The sequence below is a fragment of the Ciconia boyciana genome, chromosome 6, assembly GCF_034638445.1.
Source record: "Ciconia boyciana chromosome 6, ASM3463844v1, whole genome shotgun sequence".
Taxonomy (NCBI): Eukaryota; Metazoa; Chordata; class Aves; order Ciconiiformes; family Ciconiidae; genus Ciconia; species Ciconia boyciana.
Window position 1 is genome coordinate 67718828 of NC_132939.1, and position 27673 is coordinate 67746500.

Below are 27673 nucleotides of genomic sequence, written 5' to 3' on the forward strand. Positions count from 1 at the left end.
CAGAGCCAACTGCATGCCCCCAAAACCATCCACCGCAGGCAAGAAAAAACTTCTTCTGCCCCGAAGGCTGCGTGGCTGTGCATGCCCTGCAAGCGACGCTAACTGTGAACAGCAAGTCCCAGCTGAACGGGAACAGGAGAGCCACCCCCCAGACGCTAGCCTGGGGACAATGTCCAAAGCCAAGCGTTCGGCAAGGCTTGATGGGTTACTCTGTGTCACCGTGTAAATCCCCCCCCCCTTTTTTTTCCTTCTAGTGCAGAGCGTGGTCTTTGGGAAGGCAACGGTTAGGCTGATTAGCTTCAATGACAGTCTAAGACCCCCATGGAGATGCATTGCAGGTGGGACCTCAGCACTATGTTGCCCTTTGTTGACCACCCCCTTTTTTGGCCAAAGACACAGAGAGAATAGAGACCTTTGGGAGCAAAGAGGTGAAGGGAATGTGCCAAAACAGGCTCAAAGGAGGAACAGAAAGCGCTGGGGCAGCTAAACTGAAGTCTCAAGGGTAGAACAGGTTCTGACTGTTGCTCAAGTACAAGAGTCACAGAATCACAGAATCACATAGGTTGGAAGAGACCTTTAAGATCATCGAGTCCAACCGTAAACCTGACACTGCCAAGCCCACCACTGCACCATGTCCCTAAGCACCTCAGCCAAACGTCTCTTAAATACCTCCAGGGATGGCGACTCAACCCCTTCCCTGGGCAGCCTGTTCCAATGCTTGATAACCCTTTCAGTGAAGTAAAATTTCCTAATATCCAGTCTAAACCTCCCCTGGCGCAACTTGAGGCCATTTCCTCTCGTCCTATCATCTGTTACTTGGGAAAAGAGACCAACCCCCACCTCTCTACAACCTCCTTTCAGGTAGTCCATCAAGACACTTCAATCCACTGGGTTAGGAAACACCAAACACAGCAACACAGATGCTGAAAGGTGACAGACCAGAAGGTAGGGCCAGACCAACTTCCTGCCCAAAGTATCTTCAAGCATCTTCACCTTGAGTGCTTGCGAGCAAGTGCACAGCAGAGAGCACAGAATCACAGAATCGCATAGGTTGGAAAAGACCTTTAAGATCATTGAGTCCAACTATAAACCTAACACTACCAAGACCACCACTACACCATGTCCCTAAGCGCCATGTCTACATGTCTTTTAAATACCTCCAGGGATGGTGCCTCCACCACTTCCCTGGGCAGCCTGTTCCAATGCTTGATAACCCTTTTGGTGAAGAAATTTTTCCTAATACCCAGTCTAAACCTCCCCTGGCACAACTTGAGGCCATTTCCTCTCGTCCTATCACTTGTTACTCGAACTGTATGATAGGGCTGCCCTGATCTCTTCCATTTAGACAAACCCATTTTCCCAGCCTGTATCTTGCTGCTGCACGCCCGGATCCCACAGACCCAGGGGGAGCAGTCTCCCTCCCTGCACCTGACCAGCCAACGACTGCCTCGGGGGCTGCCGTGGTCCCAGGGCAGGATGGCTCACCTGGCCACCCTGCTTGGAGACCAGGGCTGGGCAGCATGGGAGCTGGGCTGATGGTGGGATGAAGCACAGGTAGCTGGCCCATCAACTAAAAACATCCTGGCCAGCGGACCAGATCATGGAGAATGAGCACAGCTTGCTCTGTTATGATTTTGGACACGTCCCTGCTAACCAGAGGGTGAGGGACATGGCAAATGGAGCAGCCTCAACAGCAGGAAGGGATGTTGGCTATAAAACACAGCTCTGCAGTGACCACTCAAGAGCAGTAGCAGATTTTCCCCAGCATTGCTCACACCCCAAAAGGCCATCACTCTTGTCCTCCACCACCGCTACCATCGCCAATGTTTGATGGCTTCCAGGCTGAGGGCAGGTGACCGTTCATCTCCTTGCTTGCTGGGTAATGGCCTGCAGAGCTGTGGACCGTCTCTCGCAGGGGCCACGTGCTTTGAATTTATAGAGGGGCCAGGAAATCTGTATCTGCTATTCAGAGGTGGAGTAGAAGATTATGGTTGGACTTGATGATCTTAAAGGTCTTTTCCAACCTAAATGATTCTATGATTCTATGTTATCCTCACTCTCAGTACCATTTGCTGTTCTATTTGTGCATATTCTGCATGGATTTGAGAAAACAACTCTCCTCACGTGTTATCTTTTTGTACAACGACTCTGTTTTTTAAGCTACAGAATGAGCAAGATATTGTAGCAACGGGACCCTGGCAAAGTGGGTGACTCCTAGAAATGTTCTCCAACGGTTACGTGCAACACTAGAGGGCATGAGCAAGACAACAAATGCCCCCATCTACCACCGCTGACAAGCTCAAGTGTAATAAAGGCCAATGAGCTTTTCTCAGCCCATCAGTAAAAGAGAAAAAAAGCAAATATTAGAGGTGTCCCCACCTGGCAGGATGAATGCCAGGGTGCCGAGTCTCAGTACACAGCACGGCCAACTGAGGAACAACTTTCTGAAGGCAATTCCTGAGTACAAAGCTAATCCCCCCCAGCAAGAACAGCACATTGGTTTGCTTCACTGTTGCAAACTTATTAAGACTTTCGCACTCTTTATTTTTGAGCAAGCAAAACAGCATGTTTCGCTAACTTTGCATGGGAGGAAACATGTCGCCCTGCGTAAGTCAAACATACACTGGGGACGCACAGTCCCCTTCAGGTGTCATTGCAAATCTACACAGAGGACAGCGTCGTTCTTGCAAGCTGCCCATCAACCCAACACAAATCAGGGTGGTCCTGTGGGTTAAAACATGCGGTTATCCCATGATCAAGCTCAGTTTGGATACTGGGTATGACGACAGGGTCGTCTCCAGTGGTAGGCAGTGAGCTCTTCCACAACGGTGTAGGGGAGGAAGAGTCAGGAAACCCACACTCCGTTCATGCCAAGTGCTTTCTTGGTGTCGTTTCTTCCACCTCAATTCCCTGATGACCTGGGGAAGAGCTCCACCATCTCGTTCATCTGCTCTCTCCCTAGGGAGTCCATAACTAGGGCAAATGTAGGCAAAATCCAGCAAGCCACGTCACGCACACACATGCCGACATACAGTTTAGTAGCTGCAGATCTGCCTGCAGAGCAGTAGTTGGGATTGAGTCTCTTCTAAGAAAGAGCAACACGACAGAAAGCCCTTCCCAGGACGGCAGGGTCTCCACAAGCCGGCACTGGGCTTGCCCCAGAGCCAGCAGCCCCTGGTGGGATCTTCACAGAAGAGTCCATGGGACGGTCCTTCCTTCTGCAGGGTGCCCTCCTGCCACCAGTGTCTCTACATTTCTTGTGGTACAGGGAGTTTGATCACCAGTACGTCTTGCTGGTGCCACCTGAGCATGACTCTGAAGGTGAACGTTTCCCGAGAGCTGGAGGGTGCAGGGGGAGAACCATGAACCTGGACTGGCATGCACGGAAGGAAGTATGCTGATTTATTCCTTCTCTTCAGCTCTAGGACAAGGTAAGAGATTTTTCTTTTTCAGGACAAGGAGGTTATATAGCTGAGTATTTCTCCTGCATTGCACTGCTCGCTCTCCTTCTCTCTCTCCTTGTAGACGAGCAACACCAGTTTTCTGGCAGAGACCCCCATGGGAAGGGTGTAGCAGGCCTGAGCACCCGGCATCTTTCCCGTTTGTGCAGAAGCGGAAGGGTGGCTGCAGACTGGCAAACAGCTTTGCTGGTCCAAGGACCTCTCTCTTCACTCACAGGGGAATCCAGGCAGCACAGCGACACTGAAATACCAAAGAGTTTGCAACACCTCTCCTGTATGAACACGGTCCCAGTGCCTGGGATTTCTGCTCTGCAGGATATTCCATAGCAAGGTCTCTGACTGTATCTATCCATCACTGACCCATGATGCTCACCATCACCTCGTCCCCTGGTGCCACCCACACCACACCTCCAGGCATTGGGGCCACTCCAAGTGACCCAGGGCACACACACCAGGGACACACAGGGTGCTCACCCAAGGACAGGACTGCGGGGCACGACCGGCCACGCACTCAGATACCACCATTACCAGTCCAGGGACCTCCTCCTCTTTTTGGAAGGACAGACAGGAGATAGACTCCTAGACACATAAGGCTCCAGTAAGACCGAGTGCTGTCTACCTTCTCCGGGGCCATCCCCCTCCGGGGAACCCGACGTGCCACTGCTTTACGGCAGCACTACAGCCCATACAGAGACTGGGCATAGCTCCTGTCCCCCAGGCAGGGTGACAACTGGAGACACTCACCCTGGCTTGCCCCTGAGCTGCCTCTTCTTCTGGGCAGGTACTGGCATAAGGAGGTCCCTGCTCCTCTGCCAGAAAGAGCCTGCAACATCTGGCTCAATTCAAGTGCTTGGGGCAAGTTACTATTGTTCCTGCAGTAAAACCAAGACCTTCTGCCCCTGTGCAGAGACTTGCCCCTGGGAACCTGCTCTCCACGCAGAGTTTAAGTGCCCTGGCACTACACCAGAGGTGAGAACACAGGAAAATCTCACCATACATTGATAAAAGAAGTAATACTATTATCCCCAGGTTATATACTGGGAGCAGAGGACCAAGACACTCGTCCAGCAGATGCATATCAGAGCCAGGAACCAAATCCTTACCTCTTCAGCTGTGGTTCAACAGGCTCGCTATTGCCAAATGGAGTTGCTATCACTCCTGCCAAACCTTGTGCTTTTCTTTCTCCTTCTTTGCTCGCAGACCTTACAGTCCCATTCAGACTGGTGTACCTGCACCCCACCTTCTCAGCACCGGAAAAGCATGTTTAACAGCAGACCCTCCTTCTCCTCTGCACATATTCCATTCTGAGCAGGTGGAAAACACAGGGTTAAGCTACGCCATACTTCCATTTGACAAGGAAAACCGGCATGCCATCAGATCATGCTCAGGTGGAACCAATTACACAGTGGAAAGGAAGGAGCCAGAGCCCTCATGCAAGAAGCTCTTGGTCTGCAGCTTTGAAAGCCAGCAGCTTTTTTCTGTCCTTTCAGAGTTTCCAGGCCCCGTCTCCACTGCAAAGGCGTTGTGCAACCCAGGCTTTTTGCAACCGCCGCCTGACTCGGCCGCAGAGCTGGGGCTCTGGGCTTCACCCTGTCCCACCGCGCCCGGAGCAGCTCTGGCCTCCTGCCCACCTGCGCTCCCAAGCCCGTGCCCAGGCTGCCTTTACTCCTGGCACACTAAAGCTTGGTTTAAAGTTGCAGCTCAAGCTCCGCGAGATGGGCTGAGAAAGCCAAGGGGCCGTTACGGTGATGCAGTGGATGGGCATGAACTTTCATTGCTTCCGGTGAGTCCATACCCTCAGAGTGCTCCAGACCCAAACCCATCACTTATGGCTCTGGTCCTGCCCCTGGATCACCATTACTGTGGTAAATCCAGAGCGACGCCTTCAGAGCACTCCAGACTTGCCCTGCAAAGGCTGGAGAACTCCAGCAACATCTCCTCAAACCTTGGCTAACACCAGCCAGCACTGTTAAGAGAGAGCTGGAGATGAACCAAGCCTGAACCAAGTCGCAAAGCCTGGGTCTAGGTCGAGTCAAAGACAAGGACAGCACAAAGCAAATTGTCACATGAGCTTCACCTACCCATATTTAAACCCGACACCATAATAGCGTTACACTTAATTATGACACAAAACCAGACGAAAGTACCTCGGGCAAGATCACCACGTTACTCCTCCGGGAAAGACTTTGCCCCATTTCGGCGTCAGGAACAGGCAGTGCCTTTGCGGGGACGGGTCGGGGAAGGCTGTGCCCTGCACGGTGTTGCTGGATTAAGCCCTGCCCAGATAAACACCTCCGAGCAAGAGGGAGAATTTAAAAATAATAACACTAAAACCTAAACAAACAGTAACGGTTTGAGGGCTTTGCTTTGGAATAAAAGATTAATGGACGTATTGATTGACTCAAGGGGCTGGGACAAAGGCTGACAGCCGTGTTTATTTTTTAGCATCTGTCTGTGGACTTACTGTGCTTGTGTCTGAGCAAATATTGCGTTAAGGAAGCTTATGAACTAACACACGAAGCGTGGTCGGGTTGTCTCCAGCTCAGCCCACAGGTCGTCTGAACATGCTGCCACCAAAATACGTTAGCCAAAGTTACAACAGCTTAACATTTAGGAGTAGACTGGGCTGAAGATGTGTTCAGATGCCTCTGCAAAGCTACTCAGCCTTAGAAATAGGTGTTGACCCAGTGTGACGCTTGGGGAAAAGGTTCCCTGAATATGGACTCTATAAATCTTGCAGCTCAGAGCAAAACGGTGCGAGCAAGCTGCCCCGGTGCCACGAAAAGTAGCTACTGCGGGATGCCGGGAAGGACCGGACCAGGCAAGGGCTGGCTGCCGCACCAGGACTTACGGCAGGGGATGCTGCGGCAAAGCGAGCGGCAGAGATGGAGGAGGGATGCAGCCTTCCAACAAAAGACCAGGGTAACGTGCAGGGCTGTACAACCCCTGTGACAGACCCACAAATGGTCCTGTTCCAGTGCTGTGCACACCTAATTCTGGAGAATTTAGGAAAAACCTCAGCGGTGCAGCACCTCGGGCAGTGCTGAGTGATTTGGCTGTTGCCTGGGTTTCAGCACCTTCTGCTAATACTTGGGGACCCCATTGGGCAAGAGGTGGGTCGCTACTTCTGCTACGAGATAAGTCTGTGCGCAAAAAGGCTCAAAGAAACACAAAGGGGTTTTTGAAAAGCGTCCTTCAAGACCTAATGCATCCTGCAGAGCTCCAGCCCCTGTCAATGATTAACCTGCTGCACCCATCAGACCCCCCTGCTTCCAGCTCTTGACGCAAGGAACCAGATCCCTTCTGAAGCCACCTCTTCCCACTGCCTCCCCGGCATGCAAAGCCTCCGAACTGCCAGGTGTGCAAAAACCACAAGGAAGAACCCCCCAAAATATAATCCCTGGAGAGGTTTAACAGACCAATTGCAAATACATTCACGATTCTTCTCACCCTGCCTCCTTGTTAAGCCTTTCCCATGCAGCTTGGTCACCCTGAAACAGCTCTCCTCCGCAGCGCAGGGACCCAGCTCTCGGAGAAGCTGAATCTCACACAATCCCATGGCACCAGGAGCCAGGGCTTCAAAGACGGGGGACGGGATGGGCATGACGTTCAGAGCTGGAGGAGAAGCTGAGACCCTTCTGCTAAATCCCCATGTGGCAAAGCAGGCAGCGCTGCCTGCAAGGATGGACACTGGAGAGGCAGGGACCAGGGTGCTACAGCAATAAACCCAGAGCTGCGTTTCTTATCATCATTGATTTGAAACACCACCTAAAAAAAGCACCAATTACAGGAGACGGAAAAACCCAGAAGCCTTAAGTGACCGTTTTAAAGCTTTCAGCTGTTTAATTGTGGGTTTCCGCACGCTGATAGAGAAGCCAGCGCCCTTGCCGCAAGAAGCCTCTCCTCCCCGAAGTGTTCTCTGCATCCCTTATATCTAGGGAGATGCCAGGCATCTTGGAGAGAGACCTCCTGAACGCCCCAAAGCGAGGGAGGACGTCCAGCCTCGCAGGTGGGATGGTGGCAGTCACCCAAGGTGGCAGCACGGCAGGCGTGACAGCCCTCCACAGAGGGAGCGGGTGGGCAGAGGAGCTCTTGAACCCCGCTGAGATGTTTTGCTCCTCCTCACCCAAGGATGGCTCACAGGCATCAACGGCTGCTTTAAAAACCAGTTATAGCTGCACTACATCTTCACGCAAAACCAGTGATAAATCTCCAGCCACAGTGCTCTGCGGCATCTCCGAGTGTCCAAGATGGGCTCTGCACCATCCACCGCTCCCACCAAAGCCTGGCAGGGTCTCCAGAGAGGAAGAGCTACCAACTCTCCTGGAAAGCACTGAGGACTGTGCATCTAAACTCCCTGATCTCCACCAGCTTCACACCTCTGTGTGCTGCAGATACAAGGGAACATTTTCAGATACGCCCTGAAGACCGTGGATCCCAGCCCTGCTTCCAAAAATGATGCCTGCGCTTTGGGGCCCCAATCCCATTTCCTCCCAGAAAGTCTCCAGGTCACTTTTGGACTTGCCTCAAGTCGCCCGGCTCACTTTTGGACACGAAGCATCAGCTCCCCGCTTGCTTTAGAAACTCTTGAAATGTGAACTGCAAATCTACATGGAGCTACATGAAATAAAAGGGGTTCCCTTCAATAACGCACATTTTTTTGCTCTTACAGCTTGGCTGTTTTTCCCTCCTCTCCAGCTGCCAGGTCTATAAAATCCCACAGGACTAGAGGGGAAAAAAAAAAAAAGGCAGGCAGGAAATAAAAAAGCAGGTAGGGGAAATTAAAAAAAAAAAGTTTTCTATGGCCCAGATGAACCTAGCCCCTCCGCTAACCACGGCAAAGCAATATTTTCTAGCGGGATGGGAGGGACCGTGCTGTGAAGAGCGGCCGTGGGTGGCTGTCCCCAGAGCTTCCCGTGGGTACTTACTGGTGCTTGTGCTAGTGCCGATGGTGTTGATGGTTGTGGGGACAGAGGAGGAGGAGTAGAGGGGCAGATGGCCGTTCTCGCACGCCAGGTTTTTGTCCTGCCAGCTGGAAGCGCTGACGCTTATGCCCGAGTCTCGAGAGTTTTGCCATCCGTTGAGTTTGTCGTCGGAGTTTTGTCTTTGGTGATAGTAGTGCGTCTGCCCGTAGTCCACCGAATCCGACCGACCTCTGCTCTGGCTGCCGAAGCCACCCGACGTGCGGTCCTCCAGGTGGTTGAGCCACATGGCCAGGGCACTCCTGTCCTCTAAGGAGGTGGCAGGGTGTATCAAGGCATAGGAGAGCAGCTGCCTGCTCTCCTCGATGTGTTGGTTGTGTTCGATCGAGTGGGCCAGGATTTTAGGCAAGAGTTTCATGTATTCGACTTTTGCCTCGATGTTTCCGGGCTTCAGTAAAGGCAGGTGGGTTAACAATAGGGAAATCACTTTATCCTTGGATTCCTGTTGCCATTGGTTAATGATTCCTGTTGAAGGAATAAAAAAAAAAAAAAAAAAAAAAAAAAGAGAGTTGAGAAATCGGCAAACAGAGCTAATAAAGGAATAAATAGACCCTGGCAGGGTAAATACGACACGCCAAAGGGATGTCTGCATACGTGATGCCACTGCGTGAGCATCTCCCAGGGAGGGGGTCACCGCTCTCCGAAAACCAACGTCACGGCAAGGCGTGCCAAATTGGACACCAAGAGCTACCAGATGCTCCTGAAAATCACCAAAAAAGCCAAATTACACCCACCTCTACAGCCACGTAGCTCCACTGCTGTTGTCCTAATGTTAATCACAGTCACGATTTGTCCCAAATTTTCTGTATTGTTGCAGGTTACACAAAATACTACACAAAAGCACTCTGTGGATAAACCTAACCTTTTAAAAGGACGGGTTGGGAAATGGAAAAGGTCAAGATTCAAATGAGCTAACACAGAGAGTGAAGGGAAGAAGCATCCCAGCAGGAGGGCAATAACCAAACCAGGGTGTTGGTCCATCCCCCAGCCTGGGGCGATAAGCTGCCCCAAAGGTATTGAGGGAAGGGCTCAGCTGAAGCAGCCGCAGAGCTATTGTTCCTCTGTTAGCTCACGGCAGATAGGAGAGGTTTTAGAAGACCAGAAAAAAAGCAAACATAGGGTTTAGCTTCAAAAATATGCAAAAGGAAAAGTCAGGGAATTACAAACTGGTCACTTGACTCCAACTCCTGGAAAACTGATGGAACGAATAATGAAACAACCTATTTGTAAGCACTTAGAAGATAACAAGATGATAAGTGACTGCCGACACCCATTTGTCAAGAACAATTTAATTTCCTTCGCGACAGAGTAACTGGCCTGTGAATAGCTGGAGAAGCAGTCAGCGCCGTATATCTTGATATTCATTAGGTGCTGCTGCACGCGGCTTCCTCAGCGGCACACCAGAGAAACATGCTCAGGCGAAACTACTCTAATGTGGGCACACAACTCTTCAGAAAATCATATGTAGAGAGTCGTTACTGGTGATTCACCGTCAGACTGGGAGGACGTGCTGAGCAAGGAGACTTGTCCCGGCCGTGACACTACCCAGTATGTCATTGGTGATATGGGTGATGTGATAAATGTAGTCAACGTGCAGGTGTGACGCTAGGAGAAATGAAAACGCTCCAGAAAATGGATTAGAAGTCAAACAATGTTGAGACCTGGAGAAAAGTCAGAAAAAAACTAGCTGCATTAAGTAGGTGCAAACATCTGCATGCAGGTGGGAACAAAGCGCTGTGCAGGACCAGGCGGGGAAGAGCCTGGGGTCAGGAAGCATCAGAGGCTGAACATCAGTCAAAATGCCATGTTGCACATAAAAACTGCACCAGCCAGCCTGTCATCTGTCCGAGAGGTGAAGACCGGCGTGGACAAGCTGCTCTCCATGTCTCCTGGGGATTGTAGTAATAGGTTTGAATTGCAGCAAAGGTGAATGAGGTCGGACATGAAGAAACTACCTCCTACAGGTAGGGCTAGTGATGGGCAGGGAGAGATTGCTTACAGACGTCGTGAAATCTCCATCACTGGAGGTTCTTCTGAACAGCTTATACAAACACCAGACAAGGATAGCTCAGGATCTACCTAGACCACCCGACTGACGCTTCCCAGCCAGTCTCTCCTCCAGTGTTTACCAAACCCCTCTATGAAGCCGTCAAACTTTCAGTCTCTGTAGCAGGCTGTGCCTAAGGGTGCCACAACTGAACCATCTCGTGAAAAAGGACTTCCTTCTGTTTGCTTTAAGCCCACTGCCCAAAACTTCACCAAGTGAAATGCCCTGAGTTCTCACGTTATTAAAAAAAACCCAAAACTTTACATTCTCCCTCCCTGTCTGCTGTCTCCTATCCATACTGTAGGGGAAGCTGCTCTTATATCATTGATTATCCCTATATCCTTCATGTGTTTTTGAGCTAGGGTAACCAAACCCACAACAGCGAAATGAAGATCTGGACGTCCATCTGTAGGATCACCCATCAAGTCTGCTCTCTGGAAGACCCACGCTGCCGTCCAGCAGCGAACCCAACCCTTCACCACCCCACCGTCCCGTGACCCAGAAGAGGGCTATTACAGTAGGGCCTTTTCCCAATTAGGGCCAAACCCTGCACGTCAGTGCCTCGACACAACTACGGTGGTGAGCAGCACTCACCCCTCCAGCTTCACCTTCCCAGTTTGAAGGCGTGCAACCGTTTTAATAGGAAGCCACTAGATGGCTTGCTGGAAACGCCGACGGCTCTCGCTGGAACTTTCTGCAGCGGTATTTACTTCTGCGCAGACCCACCCCTCCTCCAGAGCCGTTTCCCGACCCAGCCGCCGGCATGCCCGAGCCATCTCGTGCTGCTGTGCCGAGAAGTGCAAGGGACACGGCGTGGCACAGCTTTGGTGGAGACGGAACGGCTTCGTTTGCAGCAGAAGCAAGGTTTGGTACTCTGGGTGCGCTCCTGTGCCCACGGAGATGCTGTGAGGTTGTTTTGGTGCTAAAAAATAGGATTTGGAAAAGCAATGCTCAACCTAAGCGAAGTTGTAAAAAATACACGAGCGTAGTGGGACTCAAGGTCCACCAGAGCATCTCCGTAGTTTCCATCTGCAGATGTAACTGCTACAGGTAAAGCTTCCTCTCGTGCTCAATCTGATTTCTCCGTCCCCTCTCTCTCCTCCGCCTCTCAGCCAGCTGCCCGGTGGGTTGCAAACCCGTCTTATTTTCTCCCCTCCTCCTGCAGAGGGATGTCACCCATTCCCTTATCACCCCCACATTTTATCATTGCCATTGGGACGATTCGGCAGCGCTCTCGGGCTGGCACAGCCAAACCCCAGCCCAACACCGCCTGCAGGGAGAGAGAGGCTGCGGGATTTTGCAGCAGCTCAGATAAACTGAGAATCAAAAGATCATTAAAAAAAGGCATGCAATGCACTGCTAAAAGAAGTTGGTGCCACTTGTACATAGGAGCTAAGCAGCAAAATGCATGCAGAAAAAGCAGAGCCTGGTGCAAACTGGGTGCAGGGGAGGAGGATGGGGGAGGCAGGCGGCCAAGGCCGGACTCGTCTTCCTCGCACGGGGCGGGGGGCTGAGCGTGAAGGTCACCACCGGAGAAACACAGGATGGTGCCAGAGCCGCTTCTTGGGAAACTTGCCTCGGACCTCCAAGAGATTTGGGGGTTTGAAATCACAACCCCAAAAGATGGAGCACTGATCCGAAAGCCCGCAGCCGGCAAGGGGCCGGGCACCCTTCCCTGCCCTGGCCCGGGTAGCAGCCGCTCTCCTTCTCAGTCAGCAGCAGGATGTGCACAATTAAACAAAAATGGAAAATAATTAGATCCGAAAGAGATTTGGCTCTCTCTGAGATGGGGTGGAAGGTCAGGCTTAATCCTATCTGCCAGAAAACAGAGGGATCTGGAGAGGGTGGTGCGGGAGGAGGAAAGCTGGAGCTGCCTCTGGGCAGGGGGAGAGGGGCCAGCGACCCCCCCGAAGCCCCTCTCCACCCTCTCCCTGAACACAGGAGCCCTCGCTTCAGCTCCCTACCTGCTGCCACCACTCCCGCACACCTGGGATGCCTCACCCTTTATTGCCAGAACAAGCCCCCCCGGTCAGCTGCGGTTAGGATGTGTCCCGGTTTTGGGCTCCCACCTCCCAGGGTCCCAGCACGCTACCCGCGGTGCTGTACGGGGTCGCAGGCACTGATCACGTTACAGCCTCATTAGTTCCCCCGGGTGCCGCTTCAAGGATGCCTGATGCTTTCCGTCCCAAGGCTTTCGCTGCTCTGAGGGACGGCAAGACTACTGATATTTGCAGCAGGCAAATCTGAGCATCGAGAAAGCCTCAAAGTTAGAAACTCCACCTTGCTGCTTTGAAACTCCCCAAAATCCCTGTCTGGCCCGTTGCTGTCATTGCACTGACATCTCCGTTTGGAGATGAGCTAAAATAATAACTGACAACAAGCACCCTAAGGAGCCAGCTCCCATCCCAACCCTGTGACCCCTGTACCGGGATGGGATGGGAGCTGCCAGTGCCCTCGAAGCAGAAAATCCCAATTTTGATTACGGGACTCTTTTTCTTGGGTGAGAGGCTGAATGAAGGTGGGATGCGAAACTACCTTCTAACTTAGGATTACCCACCCAATACGATTTTGCTGCCATACAGCACAGCTGATGCATGTGCAGGGTGCCTGCGAATAAATATAGCACCAAATATAGCCGGGTCCCGCTTCCAAGGCTGAAACCTGTGCTGTGCTATGAATAGGTCCAACGCTATCCCTGAAACAGGGGCTTTCTGGCTTGAGAAAGAGGTGATGTTTGTCGATTTAATAAGTGCTCATCAGACTTCTCCGTCACAAGTTTGCTTGGTCGCTTCTGGATCCCTGCAAACTGTTAATTGCCTTCATGGCCGGTGGCGACGGATCCACCTCTAACGCCGCGCTACGTGAAGGACCTTCTTGCCTTTACTTTGAACCTGATAGATGACTGGGTTATTTCAACCGCCAGCGAGACACGTGGAGCTCCTGAAGCTGATAATGATGTACCGGGAACAGTTGCCATTTTCCGAAGGTAAAGCCAGCCTGGATGGACAAAGGCAGGGATACACACAGTCCCTGTGGACGCCTGCAAAAACCAAGGCAGGCGGCACACTGGTGCCTGCGTTTAGAAACCCTGAAGTACCTAACTGCCTGGTTTTTTCTTCTGTTTTTGATTTTTGCAAACAGACCTCTGGCCCCCACCTCGAAAACACCGACCCTGCCCGGAGGGATGGCCGAGAAGAGCTGTCAGCGCAGGCACACGAACGCGTGTGTCTCACGAGGCGAGATGTCTCCAGGGAACAACGGCAATGTGGGATACCTCTCAAGTGCTTAAAGAGACCCCAAAAAACAACCAACCCCAGCCAAGATAAACCTTTTCGTTTTGAAAGCAGAAATTGGGTTATCCTCCCGTTGTCATATACGACTTATCACATTTCACAAGTGAAGTAGACAAATATGTTGACTGAGGTTTCGACGAGATGAATGATGTGTAATTTATGAGCTAGACAACAGCTTATCATGAGTAACAAGGACAACAATTAAAGACTGGAAGTGTTTTACAAACTGCCCAAGGACTTTCTGAGTGACAAAGAGTACGTTCAAATAGCAGGTTGGTATCGTTGCTCCACAATGGTTAGTCTGCATTTAAGGGCTCCAGTTGTCAGTAAATTGCTCTTAAATTACTTTTTTGTTACGCCCTTGTTTTCAGTTTAACAACATTTTCCATAAAAAGTTCTCAAAAGCCCATTCAGATAATTTATCCAAGCAAGAAATGACTAAGAGTTAGATGTGCACATCTGAAGGGCACCCACCAAACAGAGCACCTTCACAGCAGGGCTGAACGGACCGGCACTCTCAGATGTACTCGGGGAGAAAACACATGAGTTTATACCAAAAATTTAGGCTGGCATCCCTGATCTTGCAAAGTGACACGCTGCAGCATTAGGGATTGGAGGGACGAACTGGGTGCTCCTGGATGGCAACCAAGCTCTCCTAGGGATGGACGACACCGAGGTTTTCATGCCTTGGACGGCCAACAGCAAAACAGAAATCCAATCCGTGCTTAGGCAGCTTGCAACTGCTTCAAGCAAGCCTGAAATCGGCGGCCCCAATGCAAGCGATGGCTATTTCTGGGTTTGCAGGAAGGTTTTGCAGGCGGCCTTCCTCAGCAGCTCCCAGAAGAGGCTCCCATTGTTCACCATTTCCTGGATTACCGATGCGGCACCAGCTCCGGGCAATGGGCAAAGCTACGTGGAGGCACCCACTTTTTTGGCAGAGGCAGAAAAATCAGCACCCGGACTCCTCCTGCTGCATAAAGGCCCAGCAGCTCATCACTGCCCGCCAGCTCCTCCGTACATGCACGCAAGATGCTGCACTTCCATCGAAATCACCAAAGTCTGCAGCAACCAAGGTCATTGCCAGAGTCAGTGCCGGTATCTAACACCTATTACAGCTGCATGAGTGTCTTCATCATTTCAGAGCAAAAAGGGTCAAGAAACCTGACCCTGCATATGAACACAGCCCAACAACCTCTGTTTGGCCAACGTGACATCTCCCGTGACATGAATGGCCACCAAGAGACACACCCCAAGCCTACGTCTACCGGCTATTTGTTCCAGTGTGTCCCAAACACTTCAGTTTGCCTTCATTTCCAATTGAATTTCTCTGGTTTAAGCTTGAATTTATCTGGCTTCAGGATAAATTCTGGTCTGAATTAAAGAGCTCCCTGATGTCCTGCGTTTTCTCAAGTGAAGGTTGAGGGACTTGGGACTCAGTACTCAAGTCACCTTCCACTCTTGTTTCTGGTAAGCTTAGCGGAAGCTAAATATCCTGTCTCTAACAGGTCGTGGCTCTATGCTCATTAATCCTGAGCCCATGACAACACTTCTGCTGGCTCTATGACTTCCAGCACCCACGTGAATTGGGTCTTGTTTGGCTTGATGAAAAGCATGAGTGGGGTGGAGAGACCATACCCCATCTCACATAGGGTAGATTGCAGCAAAGTTAAAGCAATAGAGCAAAAACCAAAGATATTTCAACCACAAGTCCGAATTTGCACCGAGCATATCGACCAAGGGCAGGCTGCTGCCGGTCCCAGCCTTCCTGCAACTGGATTAACTGGTCTGCGAGATGGTCCAACTCCCCACCACCTACCACACAGATCTTCTCTCCAACGATGCTGCGGATGCGAACCTCTGCCCTGGCTCCCACCGCAGCAGCTTCACCAAAGGTGAACTGCAGCATGTTTCCAGACGAAGGGATTTCAATTATTATTTGCAGTAATTAGCACCTGCACACCGACCCATTCACAAGACTTTGTTTGGGCGAATTTACATCATTTTCTTCCTAAATCAGCCTCACTCAAAAGACCAACATTAAAGAAAACAAAGTGAGAACCCTGTTGGAAACCCTCTCTGTACCCCATCCAGGGCACATCAATACCCTTGCCGTTAAACCTGGCAGCCTTCTCCCTCCATGAAAGGCCAAATAATAAGAATTTCAGCATGTGCCTGTTTGTTATTGCAACCGACACTAATTAAAAGAAAAAAGTCTCGACGATAAAGGTTATTGCAGACCTGCCAATTGCACAAGATGGAGATGCAAGCTGACACTGAAGTGCCAGTGAACCTGAATCCTGCTCCTCGTCTCACCAAAATCGATGCAAAACTGCAGCTAATACAGGCAAGAAGACACCGGGGATGTTTCTAAGCACATCTATGGGCCGGGAGGCTGCAGCGCGGTGTGTAAACCCCACCAACCTCCCCCTGCTACGTTCAGACGGGTTTGAATTTATGCCTGTGCTAGAGCTGACCTCAGCACGGAGCCGGAGGACCTAATCCTATACATCGGAAGGCAACGGGAGCCGTGCCAAACAGCATCGTGCCTGCTGGATCCAGCACCCGTGGCTTCCTGGCACCTCCTGCGTCTCCACGCTGCAGCGGCCGGGAGAGGCCAGCTCTGCATCCCGGGGAACGCTTCTTCCCAGGTCCCCAAAACCGCTTGTCCCGGTGGATAATGTGGGAAAAGCAGAAGAAGATGTGGGACAGAGGAAAAGCAGGTCTAACGGCCCAACCTGGGGAGAAATTTGGGGAGTAGTAGCAAAGCTCTTTCCCTGTAGCAAGCCTTGGCTAGGAGCTGGGAGCAGCCAGAAGGTCTGCAAATGAGCCCTGGACACCAGGAGGGCTTGGGGGCTGCCATTCGTGGCAATCGGGGCTCTGCGCATTCCCTCCTGGAGCACCCACCCCAACAGCTATGAGCCTCTAGGTCCAAGGCGGCTGCACGGCTCAGGGCTACCCCAGCATCTTCGGTCTGAATTCCCCCTTTCCCTAGCTGGTTGGCTTCTGTGCAGATCTAAGTGCAGATGACCTCTTTGAAGGACAGAAGGACCTTTTGATCATCAGCACCCATAAGGAGAGGACAGATAGACAGTCTGCACCTTGTATCATGCAAGGCATGTGCACAATCTCCCTTCTCCAGCGCCCACGACCCACCTTGCACCCCAGCTCCGCAACGGTGCCAAGGAGCACCAGTGGTCGACAGAAAATTTGCCGGTGATGCGCTGCAACCTTTCGGTTCACATGGTGCTGGCTCTCCTCTGTGTTTCCAGCAGCTACATCACATTCTAAGAGGCTAAAAATACATTAAGTACTTTCCTAATGTTCCTTTTCCACCCGAGTGGCTGCTGCAGAGAAGCTCCGAGCAGGAGGGGAGGTGAACAGACCAGTGTGGACGCAGGGAAGAGATGCCATAAAAATGGAGCAATAGGCACAGCACGTTCTGCAAAAGGAGGTGGCCGGGGAAGTCCCCGCTGCAGGCTATACTGGTTCCTTGGAAAAACAAAGGCAAGAGCCACACAGCCATCAAAAGCAACGTGTTTCTGATTATACTGCAGGATGCAGCACTGACAGGAGCACAGAGGACTTCACGAAGGAGCATCTTCTCCATCTTTAATGGCCGAGATTAAGAAGCTCCATGTAAATTAACTACACAATATCCCTTTGACTTGTTAAATGTAAGAGTGCAAATTTAACCACTGAAAACAATTCTGTCCAGAAGACACAACCTTCTTGCAACTGCCCCCAGCATCCCCCTGCGTGCAACGGGCGAGTTCTTCAACACTCATTGCCAAGGCAGCTTCGACGGGTTTGCCGGCACAGCTGGGTTGCAAGAAGCATGTTGGCCATCGTTGGCCTTATTTTCTGTGCTTCATAAAAGGCATGTTCCTGCTGGGCAGTGCTCTGAAACAAACCATAGAATCATAGAATGGTTTGGGTTGGAAGGGACCTTTAAAAGTCATCTCGTCCAACCTCCGTGCAATGAGCAGGGACATCTTCAACCAGATCAGGTCGCTCAGAGCCCCGTCCAGCGGGACCTGGAATGTTTCCAGGGATGGGGCATCTACCACCTCTCTGGTAAAAAATGTCTTCCTTATATCTAGTCTGAAACTACCCTCTTTTAGTTCAAAACCATTACCCCTTGTCCTACCACTACAGGCCCTACTAAAAAGTCCGTCCCCATCTTTCTTATCCGCCCCCTTTACTGGAAGGCTGCTATAAGGTCTCCCCAGAGCCTTCTCTTCTCCAGGGTGAACAACTGCAACTCTCTCAGCCTTTCTTCATAGGAGAGGTGTCCCAGCCCTCTGATCAGGCTACCCTCAAAGGCAGCCTGACCTGGAGGTGAGGTGGATGTGGATGAGCACCAGCGAGCTGGGTGCTGCATCTTGAATGCACTTTTGAAAACCAGCCAATTTCTTGCAACTCTTCTTGGGAAGCCAGGCTAAGAAGCAGGCGACCATACGATGTGCAGCTTCTGGGGAAAACAAACAAACGAACAAAAGAACCCAAAAAACCCTGAGGGGGATAAGACATGAACCCTACTTGACTCGTTGCCCTTTTAAAGGCAGTCCTCCTTGGGCAGCAAGTTCAGCTGTTTATTACTGGCAGTTCCCCTCTCCATCAAGCTCTCCAAAGCAAGGGCAGCCCCGTCAAGTGTCTGTTTTGTAGCATCGGTCCCTGCCTTGTGGGGAAGAAATGACTGGAAAGGATGTCCCCAGGCTGAGCATCTCAACCTCGGACTGCGCTTCTTGATCTCACAGCAGGACAGCGTTAGCAAGAGTTGGGAATTTCGGCACTGAAGGCAGCCCCAAAGACAGCCCTTGATCAGATCTTCTCATCCCGTCACCCCAAACAGGCTGATGAAACCACCCCAGCAGATACAGCAGCAGGGCAGGGAGCTCAGCGCTCTCCATCCCAGTCGTAAACTCAAAAGGGAGCAAAATGCCCGTTATTTTGGTCAGAAGCACAACAAACCGGGAGATCCCTCAACAAAACATCCCTCAATTCACGCCGAGAGCCGCAAGGACAGATGAGCCTGGCTCTGCTGTGCTGCAGAGCGAGTAGGAAGAAAAAAGATTTTCACATTTTTGACACTATTTTCCCCCTCTACCTCGTGAGCTTGCCAGAGCTCCAGTTATTAGGAGGCTGTTTGTACAAACCCAGAAGCAATATATTTTTAGCACTGGAGAATCGCATGGCACGATCATTAAGCGTGCTTCTGCAGACAGCAACAAGAGCGGGGATTTTTCCTTCTCTAAATTGGCTGCAGCCACTACGGTTTTCAGCCCAAAGCAGACTTTCAGGAAATTCAGAAGGAGCGGGAGTCTTTTTCCACGACGTATTTAATACCAAGCTGAAGTACACTCGATTTTCATACCGCGCATCTGATGGGAGGTTTTATGGATTTGTTTTCTAGGCTGTATCTGTTGCACATTTTTGCTACGGAGCGTAATACCATGTATTATCACAACACTCCCTAGCAACATGACTTTTAATTTAGTGCAGAGCTTTGCAATGCTGAGAGCATCTCACTGACTCAGAGCAAAGACGACACACTGGGAAATCTTATCAAAAGCCCCAGACGTGCCAAGGGAACCTACACTGCATGTACAACGGCGTTTGAGCTCCTCAACGTGACGTGGCCGGCACCGGCATGGAGAACACCTTGGGAAAAATGAATTCACTTCATCAATTTCACAAGCCGTGGTCCAGCCGGCACGGTCTTATGGAGTGATGACTACATTGATGACAGCGGTGTCAAGGGGTGTGAAACAAGAGTGAAAATCCCACAAGTTCTGTCCGAGTGCTCAGCGCTGGGATAGAAAAATGCAGGAAATGATACAGCGTCAGAAATAAGAGCTCAGAGACAGATGGGGCATCACCAAGGATGAGGTAACATCTCCTTGCTGCTCACCCAAAGGCCAGGAGGAGGACAGAGGCTTGGTAGGCAAACCAACCAACCTCCTACGAAGCTGTCCTGAAGAGTGAAGCCAGCCTGACACCGGACAAGGACTCACAGCCCCGGTTTCTCTTTACTTGTTGGAGCACACAAGCTCCTGGGCATTGGGGCATCATGCTCCCAAGCCTCAGATGGGGAGAAAGGTCTTTTGAAAGCACAGGAAAATATTGCCTGGGTCCCACCTGACACCAGAGAGCGTGCAAAACTGCAAAAGCACCATCGACGGTGTGGACACCATCAAGTGAGGTCTTTCTCCACCTCTACCCACTGGTGGAGGAGAGCAGCAGAAGGCAGGAGCACCATCCATAGAGGGTGGGTGGAAGAAAGCTATCACCGCAGAAATTACACCAAAATGCTGTCCCGGGGGGAGCTGCTGCTCTCGGGCCGTAATGGGAGGAGCGGAGGGGAATCCATCAGCCCTTGTGCATGCAACGAGGAGACAGAAATATCAAAGCAGCCGTGCCAGGTCTGATGGGCAAAGATATCCCGACGAGATCCTGGGTCAAGTGGCTTTTGTTGGCTGCCGTGCAAATTTAGCTGAGCTTAGCCGGCCTGCAGAGGCAGCTTGGCCCACGGCAACGGGATGGGTCACCAAGGATTAAAAGTATAATTAAACAGGGGGCTGCAGATCGCTTCCAGAAGTCCCATCACTTCTTGGAGCTCGGGAGCTCAGGAACAGCAAAACACTGCTGGTTTTTGCTGCTTCTGGGACATGGGAGTGCAGGTGGGAAATGAGTTCACTGCCTGCTTTCACTTATGCTGGGGTTATATTGCTCATATGCCTCCGCACGCCCTCAAATCCAGATTTTCAGTGGAATTTCCTAGGATGCAGGAAGCCAAAGAAATAAAACATGCGATTTCTGTATCTCTTCTTTGAGCCTAATCCATACAAACGCCCAAATCCTCCTTGCTTTCAAGCGAGGAGACTACAGGCACAACCACAGGCACGGAGGAAATACTCCTCTGGCTTCTTAATTTCAATTGCAAAAAGCCTTTTAGCAAAAGCTCAATTGAAACGCAGGCAAGTTTCTTCAAAGGCTGAAATAAAAATAATTAAAAATTATCTGAATGTTCTAACTGCGCTGCCTAACATGGATAAAGGATTTAGAAGGGGGAAAAATAATACTAAAAATAAGTTATGAAGGGTATGTAAGGTATTGATATACAGCACATGGTTTAAACTGTTAATCATTGAACAGATTCCAGTATAAAAATAAAGAGACTGAAGCTGCACATAATGGAGGAGTTGCTCTATTTATAAACTCTCTGTGCAAAGGGCAGGCGAGGGCTGGGACGAGCAGGCAGCGGAGGCAGAGGGCCGCTGCTACGGAGCCTATATTTTGAGGGAAAATAAACAGATTTTTTTTTTTTTTAAACTTATTTTTTTAAGCGTTGTCAACAAAAATCAAACTGAGCTGCCCAAGAGCCCGTGTGCCCCAGCCATGTGAGCAGCATTTACAGCTCCTGCATGTGACAGCTCTCCCAATTTAGCCAGTAACCGACTCCCTCTGACCTGTAATAACACCGCTCCCAAATTAGAGCCCTCAATTTGACTTGGCTTCGGTCCTTCCCTCCCAGCGACAGAAAGCATCCTTCCCCCCCCCGCCCCGAACATTCATAATCCCGTCCTTTCGTGCTGCCAACTCAAACTCACATTTAGCTTTTTCCTATTTTTTTGGGGGGGTTGCGGAGGGATGGGGGGGGTGCAGGCAGCGAGGGGTAGGGAAAAAGCCCGGTGGAAAAACACCAAGAGACAAAAACAACAACAAAATCAGACAAAAATTCCAAGTTGGTGACATTCAGCTGGAAAAGCTCAATGACTCACATGCAAATAAAATCTGCCTAAATTCACTGCTGCATGACGCAGGCCACTGGCTTCAACATAAAAAGGCCAGGATGAAATCATCCACAATTAAATCGGAGCTTGGAAGGCTGCAAAAGCAGCCGCATCAGCGCGGTTCCCTCGGCTTAATAGGAAACACAAAGGAAGGAAGTTCAGCGGAGTGAGAACATCCCCCTTTTCCCCTCCTTTCCACCGACACCTCGTGCCATCAGTCATCCCCAACCGTCGGCACGGCTCCTCCGGCATCACACGTCGGCGCTCAGCTCCGGCAAGCTGCTCGCTAGCAGGCGGCTGCCAGCTTTTAATGGGCTTTCCTGGAATACTAGCTCAAAAGTAAAATAAAAATAAATGTGGCTACGTAGGAAGGCAAACCCCCACCAGTCAGCGACTTCTTCCAGAGACTTCTGCCCTGTCCTTTGCAGAATGGTATGATATATTGTACAATTAACATTTACAAACCCTGGACCAAATCCAGTCCTTCCCCAAATCCCCCATATACGCGAGGAGGGGGGAAGGGATTTACATCTTAGTCCTTAGGTTTTCTCTTGCATTGCAACAGGGCTTTTAAACCGTATGAGTTTTCAAATACTGTCAGGAGGCTGAGGGGAGACCTCATCGCTCTCTACAACTGCCTGAAAGGAGGCTGGAGAGAGGTGGGGTCGGTCTCTTCTCCCAGGTGACAAGTGATGGGACGAGAGGAAATGGCCTCAAGTTGCGCCAGGGGAGGTTTAGACTGGATATTAGGAAATTTTACTTCACCGAAAGGGTTGTCCAGCATTGGAACAGGCTGCCCAGGGAAGGGGTTGAGTCGCCATCCCTGGAGGTATTTAAGAGACGTTTGGCTGAGGTGCTTAGGGACATGGTGTAGTGGTGGGCTTGGCAGTGTCAGGTTTACGGTTGGACTCGATGATCTTAAAGGTCTTTTCCAACCTATACGATTCTGTGATTCTGTGATTCTGTCTGAAGCCACGCTGCAGAACTGCACGTGCGGTGACCTGCGGCGCAGGACTGCGGCAGGGAATGGGGTGCAGGGGGTTCCCCTTACGCCGGCACGTGCACCAGGCTCCACGTCCCTACCGCTCCAACGCAACCGTTCGTGGGGTTGTGCCATGAACCAGGTCATCGGCCTCCTCCAGGCTAAAAATAACATGGGGGGGGGGAGAGAAACTAAAAAAGGTCATTTTAACCTAGATCGGGCTGCTGATGGGATTCACAGCACGGCTCTACAAAAGGCTTTTGGTGCTCCAGCTGAGAAGGGAAAACGATCCTTTAAGCAAGCGTTGGCCCCTCTGCACCCCGAAACGCTGCTCCGGGGAACAGCTGGCGAGCATCCGTCCGGGATGCGGGAGGATAGTGCCCCAAGCACCCGGAGCGACCACAACCTGCAGCTCATCGCACCTAATTCCAGCTAGGATAACGCAAGGGGTCCACGGAAATTAGGTGACCGGCTGCATATGTATATGAGACTGGCTGCATATGAGAAAGCAGGTGCCTGAACCTTTACGGGCTTTCCCCCCGCCGGGGCTGGCGTGCCCATCCCTGCGATTAACTGCGGTGCCGCGCTGCTGAAAGGTCCCAGCCTGAGCCCAAGGCTCCTCGGCGCTCGCTGGCTCCGGCTTGCAGTGGCTGCAGAAGCAGGGTGTTAACAGGTCCATAAAAGGTAACTGGGAGACGTGAGCCTCCTGCCAACGAGCCTACAATTGCTCTGGAGGAATCCGCACCTCCTCGGAGGGGAAAAAAAAAAATAAAAAAAAATAATATATAGAGGTCTGCAAGCGGGGAAAGGTTGAAACCGCCTGCAGGACATGCGACAGAGCCCGGGCCATCTGGTCACCCACCCTGCGCAGCGACGCTGCCCTCCCTTCGCTACCAGATGCTAATTCCTTTCATCCTGCCTGGCCCTCCGCTGGTGTAATTTTAGGTCTGTGAATAGGACCATCTGCCTTTGAGATGCTCGTTTATTTTTGGCTAAGCCCTCCCTTTCACCACTCCCTTCTTAAAGGAAGTCCAAATCGGGCGCCATTGGAAATGGTGTTTCTTGTCCGGTCCTCTAATCACCGAGCATTAACGAGCTATCTAGAGCATGTTCTGTAACACCGGCCCTCATAAAACTGGGGGCTGTCATTATTTTCCAAGCGTTTTGCAAACACTTTTTCGTTCCTCCCCACGTTACCACCGCAAAGTAGTAATTATTCACTTCTCTCTGAATGTGGTGGGCTTGGTCCAGCATCCTGGAGGTGCTCAGCAAAACATCCAAGACGTGCTCAGCAAAATTTAACGTGGCCAAAGTAAAGATAAAAACAAACTGGTTCCTATCTTTGGATGCTAGGGACTGCTACCGTTGCTTCCTGTCCCACAGCAGACATGGAAATGTTAAAAATAAAAATAAATGCTGGAACTGCACTGGCCAATAATGTAGTTTCCACATATTAAAAGGAAATGCAATGCCTGGAGAAAAAGGAGAGGAGTTTTAAGGAAAGTTTTACTTTTATACACATCTAAGTGCTACGAATAAAAGTCACCGTCATGGTCTGCTGCTGCTCTTAGGAAAATGCTGCATAAAAATGCCGCAAAACCCCCTTGTGCCCGAGCTGCCCCCAGTCCTGCCCCTGCAGAAAGAGGAGATCAGGAGCTGGAGGGAGAAGGTTGTGGGCAACATCGTGTCCATGGCTGCTGGCCCTGATGTTTCGAAACGCCGCACCTTGAACCTGAAGCAGTTGAATGCACACCTCAACAACGCTTCTCCCTGGAGCAGAGAGGAGCTGGGAGGGGAGAACCTCCTTGGTGGCCCCAGGTTGGCTTCTTCAGGTGGGTCTGAGCGTGCAACACCACGCTCCTGGTTGGGGTGACTGTACAGACCCCCCAGCCGCAGCTGCACACGGACAAGCCCCGAGATCACAGCAAGGCCACGGGGGACCCCCGCTGTGCTGGGACCTCAGCCCACCCCTCCGGACGAACTTTGGATCCTCTTCCATGTCCCGGCCAAAGGCGTCCAGCATCACTCAGGAGGACCGCACATGGTGCGGGCTAACGGGCTGACTCTGTGCCTCTGTGCCAAATAAATGAAATAATTATTTTCCCTTCTTTGTTAAGATTTTCACAAGCATCTGGGGCGGGTGGGAAGAGCACTCCTGCCCCCCAGGTAACTCCTTCTGTCATGAGTTGGCTTCTTGCACAAATCCAGGTTGCTCAAAGCTTGCGCAGCTCTCCCAGGACTTTTTTTTTTAAAAGATGAGAAACGTTGTGGTTTGGTCTGAGGTTTAGCCCAGTTCTCAGCTCTCTTATGAACCTCAGGAGCTACAGGAGCATGGAGTCTATTGCTGGAAACCAGTGTTAGACAACAGAGAACATCTGTACGGGGAAACCCCTCTTGCTGCATGCACCCCACACACTGAACAGCAAGAGCCTGCTATGCTACCAAGCTCCTCACAGGGAAAACGTACCCAGGACTTAAAAAAAGAAGATTTCTGTGCAGTGCTTGAGGTGTAAAAATCAAGCCCTGGCTTTGGCTGGCCACAACTCTCTGCCCTGCAGGAGCCTGGGGTAACACCTGGCTGCTCATCGCTTCACACTCTCTGCAGCAAATAAAAGCAAAAATAATTTAATTGATCTGATCGGATCTCATATTCAACAAGATTTCCTCCCTGGGTAAAAACGGACATATTTTGCTTTGGCTTTGAAGTACGATGAACAGAAAACTACGATAGCTTGGCTGTGAAGCGAGGACGAGCAGATATGCCCCCCACGCTGCAGGCTCTGGGTGCAGAAGCCTCGGGAGGAATTAGGCAATGCAGACATCCATCCCTTCCCCTTTCTGCTATTCACATCACCCAGTGCAAAGCACTTGACCAAAGCCAGCGATGAGTCACGGTAAGGAGGAGACTTTCTAATTTCACCCACTTTGATCCTGCCCTGAAGCGCAAACGTCAAAGAGGAGGGAGGGGAGGAGAGCTGGGGGCTGAGTTAGGGGGGACGGGAAAAATCTGTGCATCTACAACAGAGACATTCAGAGCAAAGTGAATGTGAAAAACTCCTCTTTTTTTACAAACCAAGAAAAAAAAAAAGTGGACTGGAAGAGCTGACTCTCACCAGTTAACAGCTTGTACCAGAGCAGCGGTACCAACACTCAGCTGACTCCCTGTATCTCTGCCAGCTGTAACAAGCACTCACAGGGCAGAAACACCGGCTTAAAATGCACCTTTCACCGGGGAATTCACTGCGTTTCAGTGCTGCCCGCGGCTGGCACGTAAAGGCAGCTGGCTTGTCTTTCCTTTATAACCAGCTTCACATTTTGCTTCTCGTATACCCACGAAATGCTGCAGGACCTCAAAACAAAGAGTGACATTGTTCCTTCAGAATAAAACTGCTGTTCGCCCAATTTTTACTTATATTTCACAAAAACTTCCCAGGAGCTGCAAGACTTCGTGGGGGGGGGTTGGGGCTAAAACGATCTGGCGGCACTGCAGTCACGGCTATTTCACCGGGAAGGTTTCCGTGATGCTCTTTCCACCGTGAACACAATGTGACACGGGTCAACGTGGACATTTAACTTAAAGAACAAAGAAGAATGCTGGTCCTTGCAATTACACGTTCCTGCTGCTCGGCTGGTTGGTTTGGCCATGCACGGTGCTGAAGGCACTGGTTCTTCTCCCATAACTGCTGCTGCCCATGAAAGTCCTCAAAACTACATTGAGGAACCCCAAAAAACTCATACGGCCCCGTTTTGTCACTGTTTATATACTAACGGGCATTGGGGGATGTTTGAGAGCGGTTGATGTAGCTCCAACAGCTACTGGTGGTCCAAGCGTTGGCATTATCAACGCTGACCACCAGCGTTAGGGCGGACAGCAAAAGAGGAGAGAAAGTGAAGATTATCCTTAAACACCTAGGGAAATATCGCAAGGCTCCAGTGGGACAACATTTTCTGTTCGATTGTAAAATCTCCATTTAACACTGTTTTTGAGCCTTATGGCTGATACAGAAAACCAACCGCTCTCCCAGCTCCGAGCAATGATGACTTCGACGCTTCTTAGTACCTGGAACCTGAAAAGCTTTTACCAGTTAATGCAAGTTTTCATTCAAACCAAAATCCTTCCTCCTCCTCCCCCTGCCTGGCTAAAATGTCCATTTTCAACTACCAAACTGACATTTGAGATTTCATTTTCTTGACCAAATCCTGTAATATTTGGGAAGAAATTTTCAGCAAAATGGAAACCAGGTACTTTTGTGGAGGGAGAGGGAGGTACAGATTTTCCTGCAGAGGAAAATCCCCTCCCGTGCATCCTGTTGTTTTCCCCTGAAGAGCAGCAACACGTTGCAGTAACCCACACGGAAAGATTCAACCTACACTACTCAGAAGTGATGAACATGAGAAGCGACAGGATTTCTGGAAGCTGCTGACCCTTCTCTTACCCTCCAGGCTATTGATTACAGCTGATCAGCAACCGTGCTCCTCAACCGGGTCCGAGCCAATCTACAGCGACACCGTGGTAAACGTGCAGAAACCTAGTAAATTAGGAGAGCTACGCAACGCTCTCTGGGATTTTGCAGTGGGTAAATCCTGCCTCACCGCTCCTGGCAGTCACTGTCAGTTGTTCCTGCAATGCCTCAAGCCCTAATCACATCCCTGCAAACAGCGTGCAGAAACGAGCAGAGAGAAAAGCGTATTGCTGGATCCTCAGAAATAGTGCTAGAAGCTTTTCTTGGCTAGAAGCAAAGTTGGAAATAAACAGTAAGGTGATGAGCAACCAAAAATACAGATGCAATTGGCGGGAGTAGCAGCTTATATGCTGTAGGGGACCATGGGGAAGGTCTAGGTGCCATAACCTGGTTCAAAGCTGCACCAGGGGAGGTTTAGACTGGACATTAGGAAGTACTTCTTTACTGAGAAGGTGGTCAAACACTGGAGCAGGCTTCCTAGAGAGGTGGTCGATGCCCCAAGCCTGTCAGTGTTTAAGAGGCATTTGGACAATGCCCTTAATAACATGCTTTAACTTTTGGTCAGCCCTGAAATGGTCAGGCAGTTGGGCTAGATGATCATTGTAGGTCCCTTCCAACTGAACTATTCTATTCTATTCTATTCTATTCTATT

At 50.8% G+C, this 27673-nt stretch overlaps 1 protein-coding gene across 7 annotated transcripts in view; it reads right to left on the reverse strand.

Moving 5' to 3' along the window:
• The window catches only part of SAMD4A (sterile alpha motif domain containing 4A), a 106524-nt gene that overhangs the window by 32065 nt on the left and 46786 nt on the right, over positions 1–27673 (reverse strand). For all 7 annotated transcript variants that reach the window (XR_012042921.1, XM_072863834.1, XM_072863832.1 and 4 more), the window contains exon 3: positions 8390–8908. Coding sequence is in view for 6 of the 7 variants with exons in the window: in XM_072863834.1 (XP_072719935.1) it covers positions 8390–8908 (519 nt within the window). In the remaining variant the exon portion in view is untranslated. The remainder of the gene's footprint in view (positions 1–8389; positions 8909–27673) is intronic.